Genomic DNA, 25,471 nt, shown 5'->3' with positions numbered 1-25,471 from the left:
AAGAGTAGCCCCCGCTCGCCACAACCAGCAACGAAGACACAACACAGCCAAAAATAAATAAATATATTAAAAATCTTAAAAAAAAAAACAGATGTGAGATTGCAGCTCTTTCCTATTACATATACATTAAAATGTTTGCCAAAATGTAAAAAAACCCAGTTGTCACTAATTTTTTTGGGAAATATAATTTTAAAAATAAAATATTATGTTTACATGGGATGACATTATTTTATGAATTGATAAACATTTAAAAATTCTGTTTTAATTTCTAATAGAGTAATTATCAACAGATATAATCCACACAAACAAAAGCTCTTTGGTATCCTCAATAATTTTTCAAAAATGTAAATTTTAACATCAAAAAGTTTGAGAATCCCTAGAGGAAAGAAAGTGTTACAGATTTGAATTTTCCAGGTACCTCGTGGTCTTAACCTTCCCCTGTACTTCAGTTTCTTTTATCTCTAACACAATACTCACTCATGTGACATGGGCAGCTATTAATTTCTTTATTTTCTTAATGTTTATATGTTGCACTATGTCTGTATATAAGGACTGTCTCTGGAAGAATACACAATAAACTGGTCCCAGTGGTTCACCCTCGAAAGGGGAATTGGGAAACTGGGAGAGGTGGCATCGTAAACCTTTCTGCTGTGTTTTTTAATAAATGCATGCATTGCTTATTTTTAATATTGAGCAATTACAAGTAAAATAACACTTTTGTTTAGATGGATAGGAAACAGAAGTCGGCTCAAGGAAAGTAGTGTTGATTGGCAATTAAAAAAAAACACGCAAGTTTTCCGTGTCCACCGACACGCAGCTCACAAACACTTGACATAGGTTCTGCCCGATTCGCGTCCAGCCCTCAGGGCTTAAGCCCCGCCCCGTCAGCAGCCCCGCCTCGTCGCACGGCACCCGCCCCTCGTAACGTCACATCCGGTCGACCAGCTACCCCGAGCTCCCTCTGCCTCCCGCCTTCGCCCGCTTCCGGTCGTCGTCGTCGTCGTCGCCGCTGCTGCTGCTGCTACTGCTGCTGCTGAGGCTGCTGGCGGAGGCCGGAGGGACGGGCGGCGGCGGCGGCGGCGGCTGAGAGGGCGGCGGCGGGAGCGGAGCGGGACGAGGGAGCGAGAGGAAGCGAGCGAGGAGCGAGCGGAGCGCGCCGAGCCCCGCCCGCCCTTCCGCCCGCCGGAGCAGCCGGAGCAGCCCGGGCCCCCAGCCGCCGCCGCCGCCGCCCGCCCGCCTGTCCGCCCGCCGGACAAAGCCCGAGAGCCCGCGCCCAGAGCCATGTCCTCGTCCGCCGGCAGCGGCCACCAGCCCAGCCAGAGCCGCGCCATCCCCACCCGCACCGTGCCCATCAGCGACGCCGCGCAGCTACCTCATGACTATTGCACCACGCCCGGGGGGACGCTCTTTTCCACCACGCCGGGAGGTGAGCGCCGGCCGCCCGCGCGGCCCTCACCCGAGCCTGCAGCGGCTGCAGCCGGCTCCCGAGCGCGTCCGCGCCAGCCTCCGCGGTGTCCCCTCAGTTTCCCGCCAAGGTCCTTTAACTCAGGGCGTGTCCACGCTGGCCGCTCCGGCCTCCCCGGCTCCGCCACAGCCCCTCCGCCGCAGCCCCACCAAAGCCCCCGTGAGACAGCTTTCGGGAACCTTAACTTCGCGTTCTCTCCCGCCTGCAGCTCGATTCAGTGCGTGCCCACTCTGGGAAGTGGCTCTCCTGTAGCGAAAAAAAGCCCTTGTTCCCGCTTCGTGGCAGGTTTACGCACTCTACCCAGTTTTCTGCCCTCTCTCCTCCTGCTACGGGGCAAATTCGTCTACATTTGGCCGTGCACTCACTCCGCATTACCTCTGCCTCTTACAAATTGTGTAGTTGTGTACACTGACGCTTGATTTTGGAGCTGTCTCCCGGGCCTTTGTAGAAAGGAAGTTGGGGAGAGTAAGTCGCTCCTGGGACGCTGCGATGACTTGTTTTGCTGCTTTTAGAACACCAGGAGGGGGCTGGAATGCGGAGTTTGGAAGCCTCGCCCAGTGTTATCCTGCTTTGACAGCATTGTTTACTTTGCTGGACCAGGCCCCGCGGGTTGGGGGAGTCCCCAGGCTGGAGGAGGAGTGATAAAATAATGCTCAAGTAATAGGCTAGGGAGAGGAGCGCTGGCAGCCTTGAGGGTAGAGTTTTGGCGGCGCCGCCTTGGGAGGTAGATTGAAGAGGGCGTTGTCAAGCAGGGCACCCTTGCTGGGGGGCTTGCTTGATCCTGGGGGAGGGGCAGTGCAGAGCGGGGTTTCTGAACACTGCTTTTCAAAGTACGACCAGAAACTGTTTACAAGGAAGAACACTGGGGTAGAGGTGAAGAGCGTTGAATTAATTGGTCACGGGAAAAGGGAGCTCAAAGGTTGTCTTTCCCGTCACTGGGCTTTTCTCCAGAGGGAGGAGACTGGATGATCTTGAGGGACATTATGAAGGGAATGGTGCTTCATTTTTAACTTCGTAACTTTGCCTTTTGGTGACGGCCTCTGGCTAGAGGGTTGGGACTTGGCTGGCAGCCCCTGCAGTCTGCAAGATTGCTAGCTTCGTTCTTGTGGGCTGGGCTCACCAGTTGTACTACAACCAATCCCCTGCAGTTAGGCCTGGGCGATCCTTTAATCGGTTGCACAATAGCAAGGCGGTAGAGTAAGAAGACCTTGCCAACAGGGGATAAAAATCTAGGAGAGAGCTCTACAGAGGAATCCAGCCAGGCCACTCTAGGGGTGGGGTGGCTGCCTTGTAAGACTTTTAAATAACCCAGGCAGGAGAAGTTCATCAATAAGTGTGGAGAACTGGGCTTAAGGAAGTTATAACTTTGCAGAGCAGTGGAGTTTCTAGTGAGGTGGCTTACCTCATTGGAGAAACCTCCCTTCTGACCTGATCTGTTCAAGGCCAGACCCTGAGCATGCTGAAATCTTCTTGCCTTTTAATTGTGAAAGATTTTGGCAGATCAGAATCTGCTCCAGATAGGGTTGTCTTGAACTTGAACTGACAGCTTTTAAGAAATGGATACTGTTTTCCAAGGTGATGGAAAGAGATTTATAACTTCTTCCAGAATTCTTTGTGAATTCCGTAATGCCTGTGCTTCCAGCAGTTCAGAACTTATGTCATAGTAGCAACTGCACTCAGATATTATTTCTTTGAGGAAGGAACTAAACTTTTAGCTGTATATTAATCATTATTCCCCTGAGGGAAGAGTCACAGGGACACCCTTTTTGGCATATTTCAGACAGCCAGGCTACCATGCTTTTAAAGTAAGGGCATAGTCTTTAAGTGTACTTAAAGATAGAAGCCTGTCTCATAGTCTGGATTAGTTACTACAGTGCTTGGAAAGATTCTGCCAGAAATACTGATTCATTTATCCTTCCTCCCTGTGTACATAGCCACTACTGCTTTCTCAAATATCACTGACCCTGTCTCCAGATAGTTTCTACACTTTTTTAAAAAAATTAATTATTTATTGGCTGTGTTGGGTCTTTGCTGCTGCGGGCAGGCTTTCTCTAGTTGCAGTGAGCGGGGGCTACTTTTCGTTGGGGTGCTCGGGCTTCTCATTGCGGTGGCTTCTCTTGCTGCGGAGCACAGGCTCTAGGCACGCGGGCTTCAGTAGTTGTGGCTTGTGGGCTCTAGAACGCAGGCTCAGTAGTTGTGACACGGGCTTAGTTGCTCCACAGCATATGGGATCTTCCTGGACTAGGGCTCGAACCCATGTCCCCTGCATTGGCAGGCGGATTCTTAACCACTGCGCCACCAGGGAAGTCCCAGTTTCTACACTTCTTAATTTCTGATTTAAAACTTGTCATCTTAGCTCATCTATTACATTGAACCAATATTTATTGGTAGAGCACATTGTCATCTTTAAATTTTTAACACAAAGACTTACATAATGTGTTTATAAGATACAGCACTGTTGTGATTGGATTTAATCACTATTTTATAGCAATTAACTCAGTGCCGCCTAGATTTTCAGTACTTACTGATTTAGTTTTCCCCCGCTTTGGAAAATTTCCAATTTTCTGATGGTTTGTTCATCTCTTTTGTTACATTTCCCTCTCTCCTCTCATGTAATTTTCCTTCCCTGAACCAGGGTTGTTATTTGGTCGCCTCTAGGCACCTGAATTAATCCGGTTAGGTACCTTAAGTGAGTTTTGTGGGTCTAGTGCAGTGCTTTGCACAAAAGGGGACTACAGACAAAAGTAGGAAGTGCAGTCTTTGCTCTGAATGGTCTTAAAATCTTGGTGGGGGTTAAGGGTGGAAAAGCTTTTTAGTTCTAAAAAAAAAAACTTGTAAAGAGTCGAGTGCTAACATATATTTCAGACTTGAAAACATTTAGAAAAGCGATAGAAGGCTTGTATTGAAAAATCTATTTAGTAGGAAGGAAGGGGATTAGAGTTTCCTGTCTCAAACTTCTGGAAACTTTCTGGAGTGTCATACACATGTCAGAGCATTCCAGGATAACAGTTGATGTGCTGAATGCCCTAAATGATCAGACTGGGCAAGGACATTCACAACACAGTGAACTTAACATCTCTCCCCACAGAGGATACAGTTCACCCTTGAAAAGGTTTCTCAAAATTGCCTTCCTGTGGTTTGGAAAATGAGAGTTGGGTGAAAACACACTTGCTGTAACCTCTTCTGTTTCTCATATTTTTAGAAGTGTACATTTTCTCATTAAGGAAGAGTAAAATTTTTGAGTAAATTCAAAATGCCCTTGGATTTTATTTTGTTTTGTTTTATCTGCCTGTGGAGGAATGGGGATGAATGATGTTCGGTTCTAACTTTGAGAAGCTGTTTCTGGCCTCAGTGAAAGGTAAAGTTACTGCAGTCTCCTTCACTTTTGTGACATTAGGAAGGAACCTAATGCTTTCATTCTGTAACTGAGAGAAATTAAGTAACTTGTTAGTGTCATACAGCTAATTAATGTCAGTGGGTAGTCGCAAATTTAGTGTCCTGATACCTAGTTCAGTTTTTTCCTCTGTTGTCTTAAGATGCGTATTTTCCTAGGAAAGGAAGTTTACAAACATTTAAAAAGACTCTTCGACCTCTGGAATGCTAGCTAATGGCGATGCTTTTTGTTATCTTATTTTTTTTAAGTTCTGAACTGTCCCTGTGGGAGGGTTGTGCTCTGGGGAATGAGCAGAAACATAGAGACCTCTTTGAGCCTTTCTTTTTGCCTTTCTTTTCCTGCATAACGTCCTCATCAGCTGTGGAAAAGTATGCTGTTGCCATAACAAGAGCACCAGAGGGGAACTAACTATGATGGTCTAAAATCTTGTTCATACTCTGCTTCCTCTCTGCCAGCTGGAGAGTTGCTGTGATTGATTGGTTCACTGAAGGCCAGTGGAAGGGTCTGGGGATAAAGGAGAAGACAGGAAGAAGGGAAAAGAATCCACTTGGAGTGAGCCATAATAAAGTAAGAGTATTTGGGGGGAGTCCTGAGTGTTAATCTGATTCCTTTCTTGGGAGAAATGAATAGAGCTCTGTGTAGATATGGGGAAGGAAGGCCAGTTTCTCACTGTTACAAAATTTCTAATTCAGTGACCTTGGGCTGAGTTTATTCTAGGCCAAAAACTTCTGAACCAGCAAGTGTACTTATTTGCCTCTCTCGTTTCAGTTATTAACCAAAGGACTTCATGATTACATGTGAGAAGTGTGTGAAAAACATGTTGCAAGTTGTCCAGTCACTTTGCCTTGTGTTTGAGGAAGATGGCATTTACTTATCTCAGAGTAACAAAAATTAACATGTGTTGTCATTCCGGAGCAGATTTGGCTGTAGTCTCATATTCGTCAGCTGCCAAAGCATGTACTAGAAGATGCAGCTTAGTTTTGTGTTGGGTGCATGTTTGCTGATGAGGGACTGAATTCTGAGCCTGGGAAGGCAGCAGCCCTCAGCCGCAAGGCATATAGCAGTGCGATGTGTGGAAGGGAGTGCCTCTGCCTGCTCCATGTCAGTCACAGCCTGATGAGGGAAGACAGAGCTCGTCCAGGCTGATAGTGCACAACTCCCTTCTGCTCTCCGGAGGCCTGTGTGTAAAACGGGAAGGGTGAAACGTGACGAGTCTGTAAATTGGCACTACCAGGGTTGTTCCGCAAAGACCTTGTGAGGACTGGAGTCTTAAAGATGATTTTATGGGAGGGGTCTTGCATGGTTTGGAGACAGTGTAAAGATTTGCAGATCATGTCCTTTCAATTTTTCGATATTGTCTTGAATAATATTCAGGCTTCATGGATTTGTATGGACAAAAAAATATTTTGGTGTGTGGACATGTCATAACAAATGACTAAGGAATGTCAGGTTTTTTATTTTTATATGGAATCAGCCAAAATAATTTTTGGAACTCAAATAGCTACAGTAGTAAATAATGTTGTAGGAGATGCTTCACTGCCAATCAGCAGTAAAGTAAAGGCTGTGATGAGAAAAAAAAGATTTGCAGATCAGACAAGGTAAAGTTAATGTGGGAAAGCTAGTTCATCTGGTTGGAGAGGAAGAGAGCCTGAGCAGGACAGTAGTTGGTTGGTGAAGGATAGAACTTTTTCTTGGCTCCCAAGTCTTTCGGTGAATAAATTAATGTTTAAAAGATTTTTGCTAATCTATTTATAATAGAACAAAAGTCAGTTGAAACTTGCTGTCATTCAACTTATTGAATAGGTAAGGCCTAGGCTACCATTTTCAAATTTGTTCATCACAGAACTTTGTTTTGCAAAGATCCCTTAAAACCTGTGTTGTAACACCCAGCAGCTATCTATCTGATGTGTGGCTCGTTTTTAAAGGACCTCTTCACCTGATACTCAGGCCACAGTTTGAAGCCAGAAGCTCAGAAATCTATGAATGTTTATATCTGAATAAATGATCTTTCAGATCCTTAGAACAAATGCCCCGACAACTGAAGCTGTTCATTTCATTGAGTAGTTTTTAAAAGTAAAATCCTTAACAAGCAAGGATCAATTAACTGGAAAATACAATTCAATTCTTGTAGATTGCTTGGGATTATCTATATACAAGATCACAGTCATCTGTGCATAGAGATAGTTTTACTTCTTTCTTATCAATCTAGGTGCCCCATTTTGTTTTGTTTTTCTTGCCTAATTGCCCAGGCTAGAACTGGAACCTTTAGTACAGTGTTGAACAAAAATGGCAAGAGAGTGACAGCAGATTCCCTTGACTTGTTCTCAATATTAGGGGAAAACCTCCGGTCTTTCATCATTAGGTAAGATGGTAGCTGTGGTTTTTCATAGATGCTCTTTATCAGGTTCAGGAAGTTCCCTTTTATTCCTAGTCTGTTGAATGTTTTTATTATGAAAGGGTGTTGGGTTTTATCAAATGCATATATATATATATATATATACATATATACATATATATATGTATATATATATATGTATGTGTGTGTGTATTGCATCTATTGGGATGATCATGTGATTTTTGTTTTTTATTCTATTGTTATGATGTATTATGTTAGTTATTTTTAGATGTTGAACCAGCCTTGCATTCATGGGATAAGTGCCATTTGGTCATGGAATATAATCCTTTTTATATATGTTGCTGAATTCAGTTTGCTAATGGTTGAGAATTTTTGCATCTGTATTCATAAGGGATATTAGTCTGTATTTTTCTTGTGGTATCTTTGTCTGGTTTTAGTATCAGTGTAATACCTCATTCAATTTTAATTTTTTTAGAAATGGCCTGCTGTTTATAGCAGAAGTGAGGACTGGTGAAGATAGACCATTGCTCTCTAGGTTCTAAGAGGTACCTATCAGAAAGTTTGAGAGGCTTGTGGTTCATTTTAAGATGTCATAATTAATCCTTTGAGCTTGAGAAAGGTGCTCATATCGTTACCAGAGAATGTTTATGTTAGAGCTGGGCTGCTTTTACATTGAAATGAAACCACTCTCTGGTCTGATAAGTTCCTAGAACCATTATGAAGAAGCAGCACTGAAAAAAAGTGACCTAGACCAGTGATCTCCAGTAGGCTTCTTTGCCTCTTATGAACTTTATTGATGAGTTCCTCACTATGAGTAAAAGTAGAAGACATTGATATGTATATATGCATTGTTTTTATTTTTTTTTTAAGTGCCCAAGAGGAGTGAACTTGAGGAAAACAAGAAGTGGGAATGAAAGCCAGGCTTGAATCTGAGTGCTTTCCCCATACCAAAGCAGTGAGCGAGCCTTCATTAATTATTAACATTACAGAGGCTGAACCACAACATCTGTGAAATCTAATCCAAAGAATTGATCCAGGATGCAGTCAACAGTCTGTCAGATCCAGCCAGCTTTTTCCTGGAATCAGAGCCAGGCATTTCCTGAGAAAATTTATTTCAAGATGAATGTTCAAGCCCAAACAGACGTGGACATATTTGATGTACTTCATTTTGATAGACTTAACATCAGTTGGCATTTATTTGAGATTAGTTTGTGTTTTGTATACCACTTTGGACCTGGTACTAACTAAAAAGGTCATTTGTTTCAGATCACTTTGCAACCAAGACTCAAGAGAGCTAGATTTGCTTAGAGTACCTTGCTTATTTGTGTTTGTCTCCTGGCTCCTGTGTCACTGTGTGATCTTTCTTTGGATGCTAGTTTCTCCATCTGTAAAATGACAGGCTTCCGCCAGATGCTGTCTAAAGCCTCTTCTAGCACTGGACCTTCTGCATAGGAAGATAGTCATTATCAACTTCCCTTTCAGCCTAGGTGTGTGTTCTACTATGGCAGTGTCCTACGTGATTGGGCAGGGAGCCCATCCTTTGACATTAATATCTTGGAAATCTTTATTGGAGTTATTAATCTTTATTGGAGTTAATCAAAGGACAATAAGGATTGGCTTTTCACAAACCTTGGATGTCTTCCGTTTGCCGTAATTATTTAGCCATACTAAGTTATAATATCCTCCGGCTCCAATTGTGCCTTTTTTTGATGTAAAAATTGTCCCTCTCTTGGTTTTATTAGCACTTTAGGGATTTGATGGTTGTACACAGTAAATGTGGTTTGGCCACCATCAACTTCCCTGGAGGATACTGGGTTAGGCAGCTTTTAGCCTCCTCTGGGTTATCTGGCATAGAGCTTTTAGGAGTCTGTCCTTTCATCCAGAGCCTCCATGAAGAACAGATGTTTAAAACTGTAGTTCATTCAAGAATGTTCTCTAACACAGTCAATCAAACACAGACCTTGTTAATCACCCCTCTTAAGCTGGAATAGTAAAAAGCAAAGAAAACCACTGTTTTTGTAAGTCCTTTCTGTATTTTAACTTCTTATTTTCCCTTTTTATTACTGGGAGAGACAGGGACTCGGGAGGAAAGAGGGAAAGCGGCAAACTACCTTTCTGAGTGTATTGGAAACACTTGCTGCTTGTTCATCTTGTATCTGTTTCTGATCTCTTGGTGGGCCCTTACATGAGGCATAGATGGAGAATGTCAGGAATTTCTAATGGAATGCTAAAGTTACTTGCCAAGCGCTTTGTTGTTGTTGTTGTTGTTGTTTTAATTTCTAGATTTGAAGGATACCTTCTTCCTCATGGCTTTAGTGTTGGTCTGTTACGTATGTATTTATATTTGCAAATACTTTTTGAGTCATTTTTTTCCCCCGATGCCTTATAATGGGCTTTGCTTTTTTTTTTTAACACTTTCTCTTGGTCTTCAAAAAAAAATTGGTGGTGGGGGCTTCTTTAAACAACAAATTTATTCTGTTACATTTCTGGAAGCTAGAAGTCTGAAATCATATATATGTCTTATTGTAAAATATACATAACATAAAATTGACCATTTCAACCATTTTTAAGGTACTGTTCCATGGCATTAAGTACATTCACATTGTTGCGCAGCCATCACCACCATCCATCTCTAGGACTTTTTTCATCTTCCCAAACTGAAACTTCATACCCATTAAACAATAACTCCCCATTACCTGCCCACCTCCAGCCACTGGCAGCCATCGTTCTATGTTCTGTCTCTATGAATTTGACTAGTCCAGGTACCTCATATTCGTGGGGTCATAAAATATTTGTCTTTTGTGACTGACTTGTTTGACTTAGCAAAATGCCTTCAGTATTCATGCAATCACCCTTTTCTTTTGCATTTTTTTTATAACTATGAAAGTAAAGTTTAAAAGTCATATAGTATTAGGCTAATAACAAAAAGCAACATTCTCATGCCCCATCTCATCTCCAGTTCCACTCCCCAGAGAAACCATTTTAAACTCTTTCAGCCATTTCTTCTAGCATTTACCTCTGGATTTCTGAATAACATGATTTAATGCTATTTCTCAGTTTTAGATATTAACAGTTTCCTACTATGGAAGATGAGGATTTAAATTTAGGTAAATATTAAATACAGACGTGACATGACCGACTCTATTGGTTTCCAGCCCAACAGCCATTCACTCTTTTTCCATGCTACCCCAGATTCCCTCATTTTTTTAAAGTGGTAGTGTGCCAAGCCCCAGAAGATGCACCCTGACTACTCTATGGCTTCCCCAGTGTCTGGGCTGGCAGGCATCTGACTCAGTTCTGGCCTAAGGATTGTAAGCGGGAAGTCCACTAACGCTTTTCTGAGAAAGAGTTTCCTTTTTGATGGCTAAAGTCCCCTGAGGGAAGCCCTATTTGACCCTACACTCTCCCTGCTTGCCTAGGATGTTGTTAGGAGGGTGTAGGTTCATCTCAGCCTTCTTGGAGGGTTTTGTCACCAGCTATGCAAGCTATTCAATTTGGGCAAGTTACTTATTGTTTCTTTTTTCTAAACTGTCTATTTGCATGAGTGGATGCTTAATTCTAGTTCTGGAAGCAGCCTTAGTTAAACAGTTTTATGGTCAGGACCCTGCAAAAGTATAGTAACTACTACCCTGTCAGTTAACCATGTTACAGCGGACTTTGTCTAGGTGGTTTTATTTCAGGTTATACAATTTCTTGGGTGTATATAGCTTAATATATGGATTAATTATCATTTAAACTAAGCTACTTGGTCTTGAAAGAGGCCCTTAGGCTTGAATGACTTTGTTTCTGTACTAACTAACCATCTTCACAAGCATAATTTTGGGCCTTATTCATTCACCCTCTTGTGTTCCCTGCCATTTGAAAATCACTAGCTTTTAGATCAAAAGATAGAAGCTTTTTTTTCCTCCTCTCTGTTCTCCATCAAAGGGACTGAGTTTTACTCTCATGTTTTCCTAGTAATGTCAGCATTTAGAAAGTGCTGGGTCAGGGTATTAGATTTATCTGAAAAAGTCGTCACCAAGGGATGAAGAACGTTTATAGATATCTAATGTTAACCTAGATCTAAAGATTCCTATTTGTTTTGAAATCCAAACATGAAGACTAAAGTAATATATGCAAGTTTTAAAAACAAAATAGAAAAAGAAAAATTGAACAGAAGCACATAAAATGCAAAAATGCCAAGAGACTGCTGCTTTTAACAGTTTCTGTTTATAGTGATTTTATTGGTTACACTACTGTTACTGTAAATAATATATGTATACCACAATTTCTTGATTTCTTAACATTGGATGATACTGTTGACTCCCTATTATGAAAATGAGGCATATAGGACACTATATGCTTTCATTACTTTCTATACCTCTCATTTTCTCTCTCTCCATTTACCAATTTTTGTAGATTGTTTTATCGTTTTTGGTTCTTCTGGGTAGTTACCTTTAAAACTCTAAATACTATAGTTAAACCTCTTGTGTTTCAATCTGATAGTTTTAACTCCACCATATGAGATTATACTATCTACCTGTCCTGCCTCTACTTCCCTAGTAGGTCTGCCTTTCCATTATTTTCTACAATATCAAGGTCTGTAATATTTACAGACTCTTCCTTAACTATGATAATTCACTTTTATTATGGTTTAATTGTAAACATTGAAAATCAATAAATAGCATATATGATACTATGAATTTTGTAACTTTTCAATATAAAACCAAGGAGTATGATGATTTTCATAGAAAAGGAAATGGAACACTCACTGGAAAGAAAAAGTTTCCACTGTCAATGTCAAATAGATTCTTTTTTTTAACACTCCATCAATTTATTAAAATCATGCTCCATTTTAATATTGTGTTATACTCAAGCTATGGATTTTTTAAACCTTCTTTAAGAATTTATGGTTAACTTTTCTTTAGTTAGTTGTGGATGCATTGGTTGACGTTGAATTGGGCTGACATAAATGTGGCTGGCAGTTGAAATTTGAATTATTGGAAGTTCTTGCTTCAGAAAAATGTGTCTATGCACATGTATAAGAGACCCTGAATATTAGGTTTTTAATTGTCTTGGAATTCATATAATTTCACAGTAAACACAATATCCTAAAAAGGAAATATAAAGGGTTTTTTCCCCTGGCATTTTATTCATAGTCAGGTCTTTATGTTTTTCTTTTAATAATTTTGTTTTCTTGTATGTCAAATGCTTTTCAATTACACCACAGAATCCTTAGTCACATGTTGATTCCCTTTTTTTGCTATATATCTGCTACAGTTAATTTTTTCAGCTTGCAGTGATCTAAAATTCAAACACTTAAAATACTGTGGTTTTGTACCCATATTTTCCCTGGCCATATTTAAGAACATTAACAGCATCAGTTAAGGTCCTAGTTCTTCAGGGTGTCTTCTCTTCTGAATTGTTTACTTTGTGTGCATTTGAAACCAAATGTATCTTAAAAATCCACTAAACTATTAAAACTAATAAGTGAGTTTAGTAAGGCTGAAAGAAATGAGATTGGCATACAAAAGCCAATTGTGTTTCTATATACTTTCAATAAACCAAAAATGAAATAAAGAAAATAATTCCATTTATAATAGCATAAAAATAATAAAATACATAGGTATAAATTTAATGAAAAAAGCACAAAACATATACTGTGGAAACTAGATAACATTGTTGAAAGAAAGAAGACCTATATAAATAGACACTCCATGTTCATGGATCGGAAGACTTAATATTGTTAAGATGGCACTACTCCCCATATTTATCTATATATTCAACACAATCCCCATCAAAATCCCAGCTGGCTTCTTTGCAGAAGTTGACAGGCTGACTCTAAAATTCATATATGGAACTTTAAGAGACCTAAAATAAAATAGCCCAAGCAATCTTGAAAAAGAAAAAGTTAGAAGACTCACACTTCCTGATTTCAAAAGTTGTTACAAATCAAGACAGTGTATTACTGCCATAAGGATACACATAGATCAGTGGAAGTCCAGAAATAAATCCTCACAATTATGGCCAATTGATTTTTTAAAATTAATTAATTAATTTTTGGCTACATTGGGTCTTCATTGCTGCACGCGGGCTTTCTCTAGTTGCGTCGAGCGGGGGCTACTCTTCGTTGCGGTGCACGGGCTTCTCATTGCGGTGGCTTCTCGTTGTGGAGCACAGGCTCTAGGTGCGTGGGTCAGTAGTTGTGGAGCACAGGCTCTAGGTGCGTGGGTCAGTAGTTGTGGCGCACGGGCTTAATTGCTCCGCGGCATGTGGGGTCTTCCCCGACCAGGGCTTGAACCCGTGTCCCCTGCATTGGCAGGCGGATTCTTAACCGCTGCACCACCAGGGAATGTTTATAGCAGCATTATTCAAAGTGGAAACAACCTAGATGTCCATCAACTGGTTAATTGATAAAATGTGATTTATACATACAATGGAATATTATTTGGCAATACAAAGAAATTAAGTACAGTTGATCCTTGAACAACGTGGGGGTTAATCCAAGTGTAACCTGTAGTTGGCCCTCTGCCTCCATGGATTCAACCAACACTGACTGTATAGTACTGCAGTACTTCCTGTTGAAAAACAGTTCTAACTTGTATTGTTCAAGGGTCAGCTGTACTGATAAATGCTAAACATGAATGAATCTTAAAAACCTGCAAGTGAAAGAAATAGTCATAAACAGACACATATTGCATGATTGTATTTTATGAAATGTCTAGAATAGGCAAATCTATAGAGACAGAAAAGAGATCAGTGGTTGCCTAGGCTGGAGAGGTTGGCAGAACGTGGGGAGGGACTCCTAAATGTATATGGGTTATCTTGGGGATGGTGACAGTGTTCTAAAATAGTTTGTGGTGGGAATTCCCTGGGGATCCAGTGGTTAGGACCCGGCGCTTTCACTGCTGTGGCCCAGGTTCAATTCCTGGTCGGGGAACTAAGATCCTGAAAGCCTCATGGCACAGCCAAGAAAAAAAAGATTGTGGTGATGATTGCACAATTCTATGAATATACTAAAAACTATTGAATTACACACTTTGAATGAATTGTACATGAATTATATCCCAAAGAAGTAAAAAAATGTATTTTATTGCCTCTGCAAAGTCGCAGGCGTTCTTCAAAGTTTCTCTTATATCTGACACATTTAGGTAGAATTTCTACTACTTATTTCCTACTTGGTTCAATTATAATTCTTTAATGTTTATGTTGTTGCTAATATATAATTTAGAAATAGAAAGCTTGCTTTTATCCTGTGCTGTTTTTTCACCACCTCACCTCAGAGTTTCCAAGCTTAGTGTACTACAGAAGTGAGAATAATCTTGTTCCGACTTGCAACATGAATATTGGTAAGAACATCTCACAGTGAAATCTCACCCTTCTGAAACCTAGCCATGGACAAAAGTGGGGGGTGACACAACAAAATCCATCCACTAAAGCTGCTTCCCTTTGTTCATTGGAAAACCATCAGGCTCCTTCCCAGCCTACTTGCTCTTATTTTACATAGTGTTAAAATAAGCAGATCACCAATTTCCAAACCCAACAGATTAGATGTATCAAGTTAGAATGGGTGTAAAGGGTGTACTGTAGACTGAATTGTGCTCCCCCCCATTCATATATTGAAGCACTGACCCCCACAATGTGATGATATATAGAGATAGGGCCTTGGGAGGTAATTAGGTTTAGATGAAGTCCTGAGGGTGGGGCTCTCACAATAGAATTAGTGTCCCAAAAGAGACACCAGAGAGCTTGCTCCCCTCTCCCCCGTGGGAGGACACAATGAGAAAGAACTGTAAGGAAATACATTTCTGTGTAAGACACCCAAAATGTGGTATTTGGTTAGGGCAACCAAACTAAGACATGGAAAAAAGATGGTTCTTAGCCAAACAGTGAGGGAGGAGACAAGGAAACCATGGTGGGGAGGGCCATAAGCACAACCTGGCTATCTGAATCCTATTCAGTATAAGGAAAATACAGAGCACCAACTGAATAGGCCCTGAGACTTCCTAGGTCACAATGTAGTATAATAAATGAGTTTCATAATAACCAGATTCATCAAGAAAGGGTTGGTTTTCTGTTTAAGGTGGTAAAAAGTTTTAAAATCTGTATTAGAAAAATTTCCATCCAAAATAGTTCAAATTATTCATTTTTCGAAAATTGAACTAAGTTTTCTGCTCTCCAGAATGATTCATTCCTCATAACTTCAGCTACCTTTTTGTTTGTTTTTGTTTGTTTGTTTGTTTGTTTTCTTCAGCTGCATTGGGTCTTCGTGGCTGCATGCGGGCTTTTCTCTAGTTGTGGCGAGCGGGGGCTACTCTTCGTTGTGGTGCTTGCACTTCTCACTTGCGGTGGCTTCTCTTGTTGCAGAGCATGGGCTCTAGGTGTGCGGGCTTCAGTAGTGGCACGTGGCTCAGTAGTTGCGGCACACGGGTCCTAGAGTAAGCGGGCTTCAGTAGCAGCACGTAGGCTCAGCAGTTGTGGCTCGCAGGCTCAGTAGTTGTGGCGCACGGGCTTAGTTGCTCCGCGGCATGTGGGATCTTCCTGGACCAGGGCTCTAACCTGTGTCCCCTGCATTGGCAGGCAGATTCGTAACCAGTGCGTCACCAGGGAAGTCCTGCCTTTTTGAATTGTTGCTAAGTTCTTATTTTTCAAAGCAAGGAAAGTGAAGGTAAATTTCTACTTTCCTTGTCCTAAAATTATATTTGAAACAGGATATAAAACTCTGTCTTCTTTAAACCCTGTTTTCCAGGAACTCGAATCATTTATGATCGAAAGTTTCTGTTGGATCGTCGCAACTCTCCCATGGCTCAGACCCCGCCCTGCCATCTGCCCAATATCCCAGGAGTCACCAGCCCCAGCACCTTAATTGAAGACTCCAAAATAGAAGTAAACAATTTGAACAACTTGAACAATCATGACAGGAAGCATGCAGTTGGTAAGAGAATGCTGGTATTAGGAACCAAGAGGGTAGCCCTGGGATTCGAATGTCAGTCTGCTGTGGGTTGAAAAAATGTTGATGCTTCAGTTATAACTGGTATTCAGTCATATGTCTCTAAGGTTCCCCCCACTCCCCTCACCAAGGCTTACTGAATTATTGAATTGTTCTGAAAACCCTGACTTCTAAACCATAACCAAATCTAATCTAGATGTGGGTTGGGGGGTGAGGAAGAATCCAAAATCAGGGACTGGTAAATCCCAAAGAGGACCTCTTGAACCTGGGCTTTGTTGGACTAGGGATAACACACACACAGAGAAACAAAACAATTTAATAGTTCCCATTTCCATCACCCTCAGGAAACAGACCTTGCTTCTTACAAGAAGAACGTCATTTTTGTGGTCTAGGGCAGCGGTCCCCAACCTTTTTGGCACCAGGGACCAGTTTTGTGGAAGACGATTTTTCCATGGACTGGGGGGATGGGGGGATGGTTTTGGGATGATTCAAGTGCATTACATTTATTGTGCACTTTATTTCTATTATTATTACACTGTAATATGTAATGAAATAATTATACAACTCAATCATAATGCAGAATCAGTGGGAGCCCTGAGCTTGTTTTCACTTGCCACTCGCTGATAGGGTTTTGATATGCGTCTGCAAGCAGTTGATTTATTATGGTCTCTGTGGAGTCAGACCTCTCTGCTAATGATAATCTGTATCTGCAGCCGCTCCCCAGTGCTAGCATCACTGCCTCAGCTCCACCTCAGATCATCAGACATTAGATTCTTATAAGGAGCTCGCAACCTAGAATCCCTCACATGCGCAGTTCACAGTAGGGTTCACACTCCTGTGAGAATCTAATGCTGCAGCTGATCTGACAGGAGGTGGAGCTCAGGCGGTAATGCAAGCGATGGGGAGCAGCTGTAAATAGAGATGAAGCTTCTCTCACTCGCCCACAGTACCAGTCCGTGGCCGGGGGCGGGGGTTGGGGACCCCTGGTGTAGGGAAAAGCAGTATGGTTTTTCACCCCGTTTTCCAGGACTGCCTGTAATATTTCAGTAAGTACTCCCCCATACTCACACACACACGTTTATTAATGAGTCCTCTCTGTGTCTGTGGAAATGGCCAGCTCCTGAAGTACACCTTGGATTGCACTCCATGACCCTTTTACACGAGCCAGCATTCTGCCTCCTCAAATTCCAAATGAGTTTTTAATGGACAAAGTGTCGATTCAGAGCAGGGCCAAAGTTCAGAGCCTCCAGAAGAATGTGCTGACTTGATAGATGGCCAGGTGCTCCCCAGGAGCTCCCGTTTGGTCAACCTCTGGACAAAGGGACACTCAGAAAGTTTTCACTTGTATCCTTTCCCCCAGTTGCTCCTCCCTGTGGGTGATTTGACTGCCATTCTTGTTTTTCCCCCAGATTAAAAAGACTAGCCAAAGCAAAGCAGAATAGTTGTTTCAAGGCTGCAGAGAATGGGACAGTTTGAATTCCTTTTTGACCTTTGTGCAAAGGGAATGATAGTTAAAACTGTTTTGCTTTTTCTCTTCGTGCTTAACTTTTTCTGTTCTTCATTCTAACCAGGAGATGATGCTCAGTTTGAGATGGACATCTGACTGTCCTGCGAGGATCAGAAGAAAAGCAGCAAGCAACACTGATACACGTGTGTACCTGATTTGGCCAATAGGATCAACAATGCAAAGACAGAAGAGGCAGTACCAGCAATCCCTATTGCAGTCTCCTACTCCTGCTCCCCTGCTCCTTCTCCGGGTGCCAAAGGATGCAAAGATGAGCTGCATCTGACCATTTCTTCTCCCTATTTCCTGTTCCCCTTCCCAGTTAGACAGATTGAAGGCCCTTGGCATATTTCTGTAGAACTAAGCAGCCCACAGAGGAAAACAGTTAACCTCTGGTTCCCCCTTCCCCCCATTTTTTTTTCCCCCCATTTTTTTTTTAATCCCAAATCAAATACCAGCCTACCAATAATTGGCTGGCTGGGAAGTCTGGGGAAGTGATATGGAGGTTTGATAGGTTCAGCATCATTCCTGTTCTTATCCTTTGTCTCTCCTCCCTGTCTTGCTCATGTTTCACTGCTGCAAAAGTCTGGGTTTGGGGTCTTGAAAACCATTGGAGGGAAATGGTAAACAGGAAGAGAGCTGCTTTCTCTTTTACCTTGAGGTGTTTGTCCTTGGGGACAGAACGCTGTTTGTACATCTCTGGTAGCATTACCCTGGGGCACTGTTTTGAGGTCCACTTCCCCTCCTTCCTCTGGGAGGAATGTCTTCTGTCTTTAGTATTATAGTGCATCTTCCCATTCGTTTACTTATCACAATTGTGCAAACATTTCTTAACTCTACATCAGAAGGGGGTCTTTGGTCACCAGCTGTTCTTTCCTCCCCTTCTCCCATCCCTCCCTGCTTGCATCTTGTTGCTTGCAGTCCTTTTGTACTCTGAGCTATCCACGTGATTTCTCCTGCTCCTGGAGCAGGTCCCTACGACAGGACAGAGGCTCTTTGGATAAGGCCCGATGTATTGGGTTGATCAAAAAGTTCGTTCTGGTTTTTCCGTAAGATGTTACAGAAAAACCAGAATGAACTTTTTGGCCAACCCTATAGTCCTCTGCAGGATGATACCCAGGAATGACCTCGGAAGACATTGAACTGTTTGAGTACCCAGGCTCAGTAGTCATTGTTTTTCAGTCCAGTGAGCATTGTGATATTTGTTGTCTGTGATTTTTGAGTTTGAAGTTGACTTTCAGAATGCTCTTAGAAAAGAACTAAACTTTTTTCCTTTGTGGACCTGCTTTGTTTGGCTGCTGAGATAGAGAAGCATGGGCTTAAAAATGCGTTCCTTCCACTTTTCTTACCTTTCCCATGGTACTCTGAATTTCCCTATCTTTCCCTCCCTCCCTCCCGCCTTCCTTCCTTCCCTCCCTTATCTCTGCCAGGCCATTTTTCATATGTACATCCAGGATACCTCAAGTGTTGGTATCTGATAATACCTGTCACTCCTCTTAACTGAGGAGTGACCTTTTATTTTTAAGATGAGTACAGACCTATTTTTAGATGTTTTCAGTACAGTTTTGAACAGCAACTTTTTAATTACACATCTTCCGGTGTTAGGAAGGTGAGAATTGTCCGTAGGCGAGTCTGCTGTTCCATGTCACCATCCCTTGTCTTCCCTAGTCCCTTACGAGCTCTTTCCTTCTCGCTCTAGTTTTGGGTGTGCATGTTTGGAGTTTGTAGTGGGTGGATTGTGAAACTGGACCATTCTGCCTTCCCTGGGTTGTTCATGGAAACCTCATTCTTTTCCCTTACCCTTTGCTGCTTCATTCCCCATCCCATGGTCCTATTGACTGGCACAGTAATCCTGGGAGAGTGACTCCCCTCATAGAAAGACAAGTAAAATAGCCACTGGTGTCCTGGGAATTTCTGGTTGGATTTGGTGCCCTGAACCCTCTTATTAAGAGATCAGATCCCAGGGTGAGAGTAACAGGCCAGTTGGCTAAGATAGAAAGCTGTTTTTCTTTTGAACTATGAAAAGACCCTGTTTGCGAATACATTTTAGACAGAAAGAAGGAAGGATGTCTGAGGAACTTTGTTCTGTTTTCTGCTACAAAATGTGAAGAGTTCAAAAAGTGAAACCTTTTGTGATGGTTGATGTCTCTCAGGAATAAGCTGGGTCTCCAGAGTTTTGGAGATGCTTTCAGTCTCAACAATTGATGAATGGAAAAGTATTTTTTGTTTGCTTTTTAATGTATCTCTGTTCTGATTTTAATTAAACTCCAAATTTCACTTTACATATTCTTGGAACAACTTAAGGTGCATTGGTAATTTGCATGAGAAGCTTGCTCAGGACCTCATTGTCCCCTGGGAGCTTGATTCTTTGGGAGTGACGCTTTCATCCTCCTCAGGGCCCGGCCTGGGCATCCTCTGGAGTCTGACTCCACTACAGCGAGTAGTCGGGCTGTCAGCAGAAGCACGCGCCCTTGTTTGCTCTTTACTGCTGCACATGAAAACTCGGCTTCCTCACTGAGAGACGGGGAATGAATTTAAAACATGCCAGCTTGAGTAGTCTTAAGATGCCATGTTCCCCTTTTTTGCTATCTTGAGGAACTGCTGCATGTGGCCCTCTAATCAGAGGCCATATTTCTAGTATTTCTTGGGAGTGTCAGCTGTATAATATAGCAGCCGCCCAATCCTTTAGCCATCTCTATAACGACCTCCATCTGCTTGGTGCAATTCCTTCCTGGAGGCCACTGCTACTAGAGATACTGTGGCCTCCATAAATCGGCATTTCAAAGGTAATTTCACAAGGCAATAGATGAACTTCCAACAGATGACACCTTTGTGCCATGCCTCATAGAATCATTTTCAGGGCAAGCCAGAATCCAGTAGGTGGTTTACTCCTGTATGTTTGGAAGGAATCTCACAGTTGAAGCCCTAAATGAATAATCTCTCTGGGCTTTTTCCTGGAAAGGGAACCCCCTTAGGGTAGCATTTGAGTGAGGCGGTTCTTAAAATCTTATTGATTATTTGTACTTTTCTTCTTAGGAGAAAACCATGTTTCTGTACTTCTGGGGACAATCCATGTCGGTGAGAAATGACCTTGTCCAAATTCCAGCAGGAGACATGCATTGTCATGATTCTAGCTCCTTCGTAGTGTGGTGCATTGAGTTCACCACTTCCTCATATTCTGTTGAAATAGCTATTGTGTTCTCAAGACCACAGTGTAGAGAAGCTGGCTTCTAGCTATTAGGCTTCCAAGCCAAGAGTTTTGTCCTTCCATCTGCGTTAGTTATCTATTGCTGTTTAACACATTACCCCCAAACTTAACATCTTAAAAGAGCGAACATTATCTGTCAGTTTCTGTGGTTAGGACCTGGGAAGCAGCTTCACATGATGGGTCTGGCACAGGGTCATAGGAAGTTGCAGGCAAGATGTCAGCGGGGTCTGCAGTCACCTGGGGCTTGAGAATCCACTTCTGAGCTTTCTTTGTGGCTGTTGGCAAAATGCCTCAGTGTCTTCCTATGTGGATCTCTTTTTAGGGCAGCATGAGTGTCCTCACAGCATGGCAGCTGGCTCCCCCTGAGCAAGTGATCCCAGAGAAAGAGGGCAAGGAGGAATCTGCAGTGCCTTTTATGACAGTCTCCGAAAGCACACGTCATCACGCCTTCGTATTCCGTTCTTTAGAAGCAAGCCACTAAGCCAGCCTACGCTCAAGGGGAGGGGAGTTACACCCCACCTACTGCATGGAGCGGTATCAAAGAATTTTGGGTATACTTTAAAACCACCTCACCCCCAATAGAGGATGAAACCAGGTCAACAAGAGGGGTAGGTTTAAAGTAGATGATATACTGAGAGAGGTGTTGTTACTGAAAACAGTTCTCTTAAGACGTGCATCGACAAACAGATGAAAAACGGATTCTCTCCCCATGGCTACTGCCAGTTTTAAGAGGGGAGGCAAGAAATGGCAATTCCCAGGAGAATGTATCTATACATTTGCCTGGTGTATACTACCAGCAGCCCAAGGTTGCTTCTTTGTAAGTCCTTGGCTTGGTATCTAAGACTCAATACTGCTTGCTCGCTCTCTCCTTTAGCCAGGAATTGACAAAGGGAATTGGATCCTTCTAGTTGAGCCACTCAGATGGACTTAATTGGAGTCAGGGTTGTTAAGCAAAGGGAGCAAACTTGAATTACATTTTGGGTTACGGGGCTGAGGAAAGCTAACCGTTGCGATTCAGGGTGACATAGCTGAGAGCATCCAGAAGCCAGGTCCCCACCAGAGTCGATGCTTGGCACCTGCTCTCACAAACCACACCAGCTGAAGCAGACTTGGGCCAGGTCTCTCACTCAAGAAGCCACTTCTCAATAAGTAGGGAACATCTGGGAATTTAAAATGTCTGTCTGTGCTTTATTGTTCTTTAAATCCACTGCAGGTTAACTGCGTGCCCACCTCATCCTGGGCTTCCTGATGGAAATGGGTTCTTAAAGAGAACCAATGCTGTCTTCACCCTGAAGAAAAACTTAGATGAAGCTTGTCAGTTCAACACGTGTTTAGTGAATGTCTGCTATGTGTTTCTGGCACCCGTGCCAAGTTTTTAGAGATTTCAGACATCTTAAGGATGCAAATTCTTGTTTGGATTTATGCTCCAGCTCTTCCCAGCATTTTCTTATCTGTAGACCTGCTTGCTTTAGAGTATACTTGAATAAAAAAGCATTGCTGCTGAGGCAGCTATAAAAAAAAAAAGGTACTTCTTCCAGAATTAAGGAACTCATCTTTAAAGCACCTTCAAATGAATTTTTTTCCATCTGATTTTGAGGTGGAGTCAAAATAGGTGGTCTTTTATTTTTGCTGTTTGGGTTACCAGCTCTTTGGGTCTGTCAGACCTTAGGGGTATCACATATCTTGGCTGCTTGAAGCCTGGGCCCGCAGCCCTTTACATTCCCCTCCAGACGGGAGGCCCGGTGCTTTTCTCTCTGGGTCAAAACTTTCCCTTATCATGTTTCTGGACTACATGATAAGGGGAGCTATTTATTAATCTGCGAAACCCAATCTCTTACCTGCCCATGACATCTAGGAGGGGGTAGTATTTGCTTTAAAGAAGTTGTTTCCTTGGGAGGGCAATTTCTGTCTGGACTTTGAAGGGGGCATAGTTACCACACATTACTATCCCTACCACCACCACGTTCTTTACCTCTGTCCCAGCTTTTAATAAAAGATGACATCAGATCTTGAGGCAGTTGGGTCACAATTCTTTAGAATGCTTATACCCCAGGGGCATTTCCTGTTCCAGTCATGTTTTTCCAGTTGAGTATTGGCGTTTCCCTGAGGCTTGCTCACAGACATTTCTGATTGAAGATTAAGGATGGTTGATACAATCATTCATGTCACCTTTCCCACCCTCTGGAATTTACATTTCTTTCTCTGGGCTGGTCCTGGAAGTTGACACCTTTTGGCAAAGCTTAGATTTAGGAGAAGTCTTTCAAGTCCCTGTTCAGATGATCTGTGGTTTCTCTTTGCTTCCTCTGCCTGCAACCCTGGCAGACCATACTGTCTGGATCCCAAATGGAAAATAGTACTGAGAGGAAACACATTCCTGGGGTATTTAAACTCTCACTCTGCCACCTTTCTAAGAGTTGGAGGCTGGCAGAGAGATGCTGCAGTGCTTGATAATCATTTGGCCACACTGAAATTTCCAAAGGGAGCTCTTGCCGGTGCTTAAACCCAAAATTCCTGAACACCTGAGATTGCATGAATCTAGCACAGAATATCCATTCTTGCCCCAATGTACCCCCTTCCTCTCCATCTCAATCTTTAAAACAAAACAAAACAAAAAACCCAAGCCCAGGCCAAGGGTCGTTTTTACTTGAAACCAGGAGAGCGGGGGAGTAACACGGGAGATGAGGGGCGAGCCGTGTGGTGAGGCACCCTGCTCCGGGTGTCTGTTCCCGTCACTGAGGACTGTGAGCCAGTGCCTTTCCTCCGCCTGGACGTGGAGCCCATCTCTCCGCCTGGCTGAGGAGACCCTCTGCTACCCAGGGGTGAACCTTCAAGAGGGTGTCTTGGAGAGCCCAGAGGACACTCACATTTTTCGGGTGTCCATTTTAAGCATCTTTAAAATGTTTTATATATTAAAAAAAAAAAAATGTTCTTCCCTGTCTTTGTGCAACCAGTGGCCCAGTTCCATCCATTCTGAATGGAAAAACGGAGACTGCCAGTGCTTTCCTTGGTCTTCCCTTCGTCTCCCTTAATGTGGGTATCCCCTTACCCGGCCTGTGCATTGCACTGTCGTGGATGGAGAACAGAGGGCACCACGCAGTCCTGAGGCAGTCCTGTGTGACTCCGTGATCAGGTTTTTGTTTCTTGTTTTTCTAACTGTCCTTCCAAACCAGCAAGTGTTTGGAAATTAGGGGAAAAGTTAAATTCTCACCAACGGTTGCTGTTACACTTGAATCAATAAAGATCTTGAGTATCAACTTGGTGTTTTAATTTTTCTTTTTTTTAAATTTCAGGTGAAATCCTGTTGATACATTTTGGGCATCTTGCCTGGTGAGGAAGATGGGCAAAGGCAGTTGGCCACTTCATGTGTCAGTTCATCTCAACATTTACGGAGCACTTTGTCCATCTGGCCCTGTATGTGCCAGGAGGTGATGTGTCCCTTCCCGAAGGAGCTTGGAGGTGAACACGTACATGCTGGGGCTGGATGCACCCAAGAAGGCCCTTCTTTAGGTACCAGCCTGGAGGAAGCCCAGGCAACAGCTTTCCTGACGAGGGCTGCCTCTGCCCCTCAGGAGCACGTGTTAGAAATCCATCATATCTGATGTCTGAAAATAAACTAGACTCTGCTGCGTGAGCATCACATTGCTTGCTATTATTAATCCAGTGAGGCTCACATATTAGTATTGAGAGCAAGAATCCTGTCCTTTCAAGAACCCTGTGGACCGTGTAAACAGGTACACAGAACAAAACAGCGTAGAGGTTTAGGGCACAGGCTTTGGAGTAAGACAGGCTTGAATTCCTGCTGTACCACTTAGTAGCAGCCACATTCTCTCTGACAGGATTCCCAGTCTCTCTAAGCTTTGGTGTCCTCTAAAATAGGGTTAAGTTAAGAAGTAGGTCTTACCTGGGTGGCTGTGGGCTCAGGTGGGATCATGGAAAGCACTTAGCCCAGTGGCTGGTATGTCAAGAGCTCAGTTACAGCTCAGTTGGTGTGACAAGTAGAGGTGGGTCAGCTGGGTCTGCTTTTCCCCAGAATGTGCAAGTTTGGGAGTGGAGCAGGCTTGTGTGACCCCTAGAAGGACGAAATAATCTCTTCAAGGGAAGATAATCTTGAAAGCCATTTCATACATCCTTTACTTTGCCCCAAAGGCAAATAGGGTATCAACTTCAAAGGCAATTTAGGATAGAGGGATAAGGCTTTTACTGCTAGTAAAAGGGGAGACTACATGATGGAGGTTAACCCGACTGTGTTGCTGTGTGAGAGTCACAGCCGCTTCCCAGCTTCTGCTTTTTACCTTTTCTCCACTCCTCCCTGTACCAGGCCCGCCCACTTCCCCAGCCAAGGAGAGTAATGCATCCAGTTTCCCCCAGTTGGCTACTGACTTGGCACTGCTACAGGAACAGCGGAAGGAGACCTTTGCCTTGAGAGCAAGTTAAAATACGTCTGACTTCTCTGAAAGCCCCTTCCTGGCCCTCAGGGTAGGGCAGGACTCGGTTCCCATAGGCAGCATTTCCTCAGACTTAACAAAGCCTGCACTAGCAGGTAGGGTCCAGAGCACGGAGCTGTGTTGTAGGCTCAGCCCCAAATACCTCTGGCCAGGCAGCAGAAGGCCTCTGC

The 25,471-nt window shown here is 42.9% G+C and overlaps 1 protein-coding gene across 5 annotated transcripts; it reads left to right on the top strand.

Annotated features, from left to right (window-relative positions):
* Window positions 1–971: 971 nt before the first annotated feature.
* EIF4EBP2 (eukaryotic translation initiation factor 4E binding protein 2) lies at window positions 972–24,493 on the top strand. Of its 5 annotated transcripts, XR_009005649.1 has the most exons (5): window positions 972–1,426; window positions 15,944–16,129; window positions 17,716–17,794; window positions 20,685–20,726; window positions 21,179–24,110. XR_009005649.1 is itself a non-coding variant. In XM_057530820.1 (4 exons), exons 1-3 carry the CDS (start codon window positions 1,282–1,284, stop codon window positions 17,745–17,747), a joined length of 363 nt encoding a protein of 120 aa, XP_057386803.1. In that variant the 5' UTR covers window positions 972–1,281; the 3' UTR covers window positions 17,748–17,794; window positions 21,179–24,110. The 5 variants fall into 5 exon arrangements, 3 of the variants coding, with proteins under 3 accessions (XP_057386803.1, XP_007167796.1, XP_007167797.1); XM_057530820.1 differs by lacking the exon at window positions 20,685–20,726; XM_007167734.2 differs by having other exon boundaries at window positions 20,685–24,110.
* The last annotated feature ends 978 nt before the right edge of the window (window positions 24,494–25,471 follow it).

This window comes from Balaenoptera acutorostrata, chromosome 16, assembly GCF_949987535.1.
Source record: "Balaenoptera acutorostrata chromosome 16, mBalAcu1.1, whole genome shotgun sequence".
NCBI classification, from domain to species: domain Eukaryota; kingdom Metazoa; phylum Chordata; class Mammalia; order Artiodactyla; family Balaenopteridae; genus Balaenoptera; species Balaenoptera acutorostrata.
The sequence above is the reverse complement of the archived record's forward strand: the minus strand, read 5'-3'. Positions and strand labels throughout refer to the sequence as shown.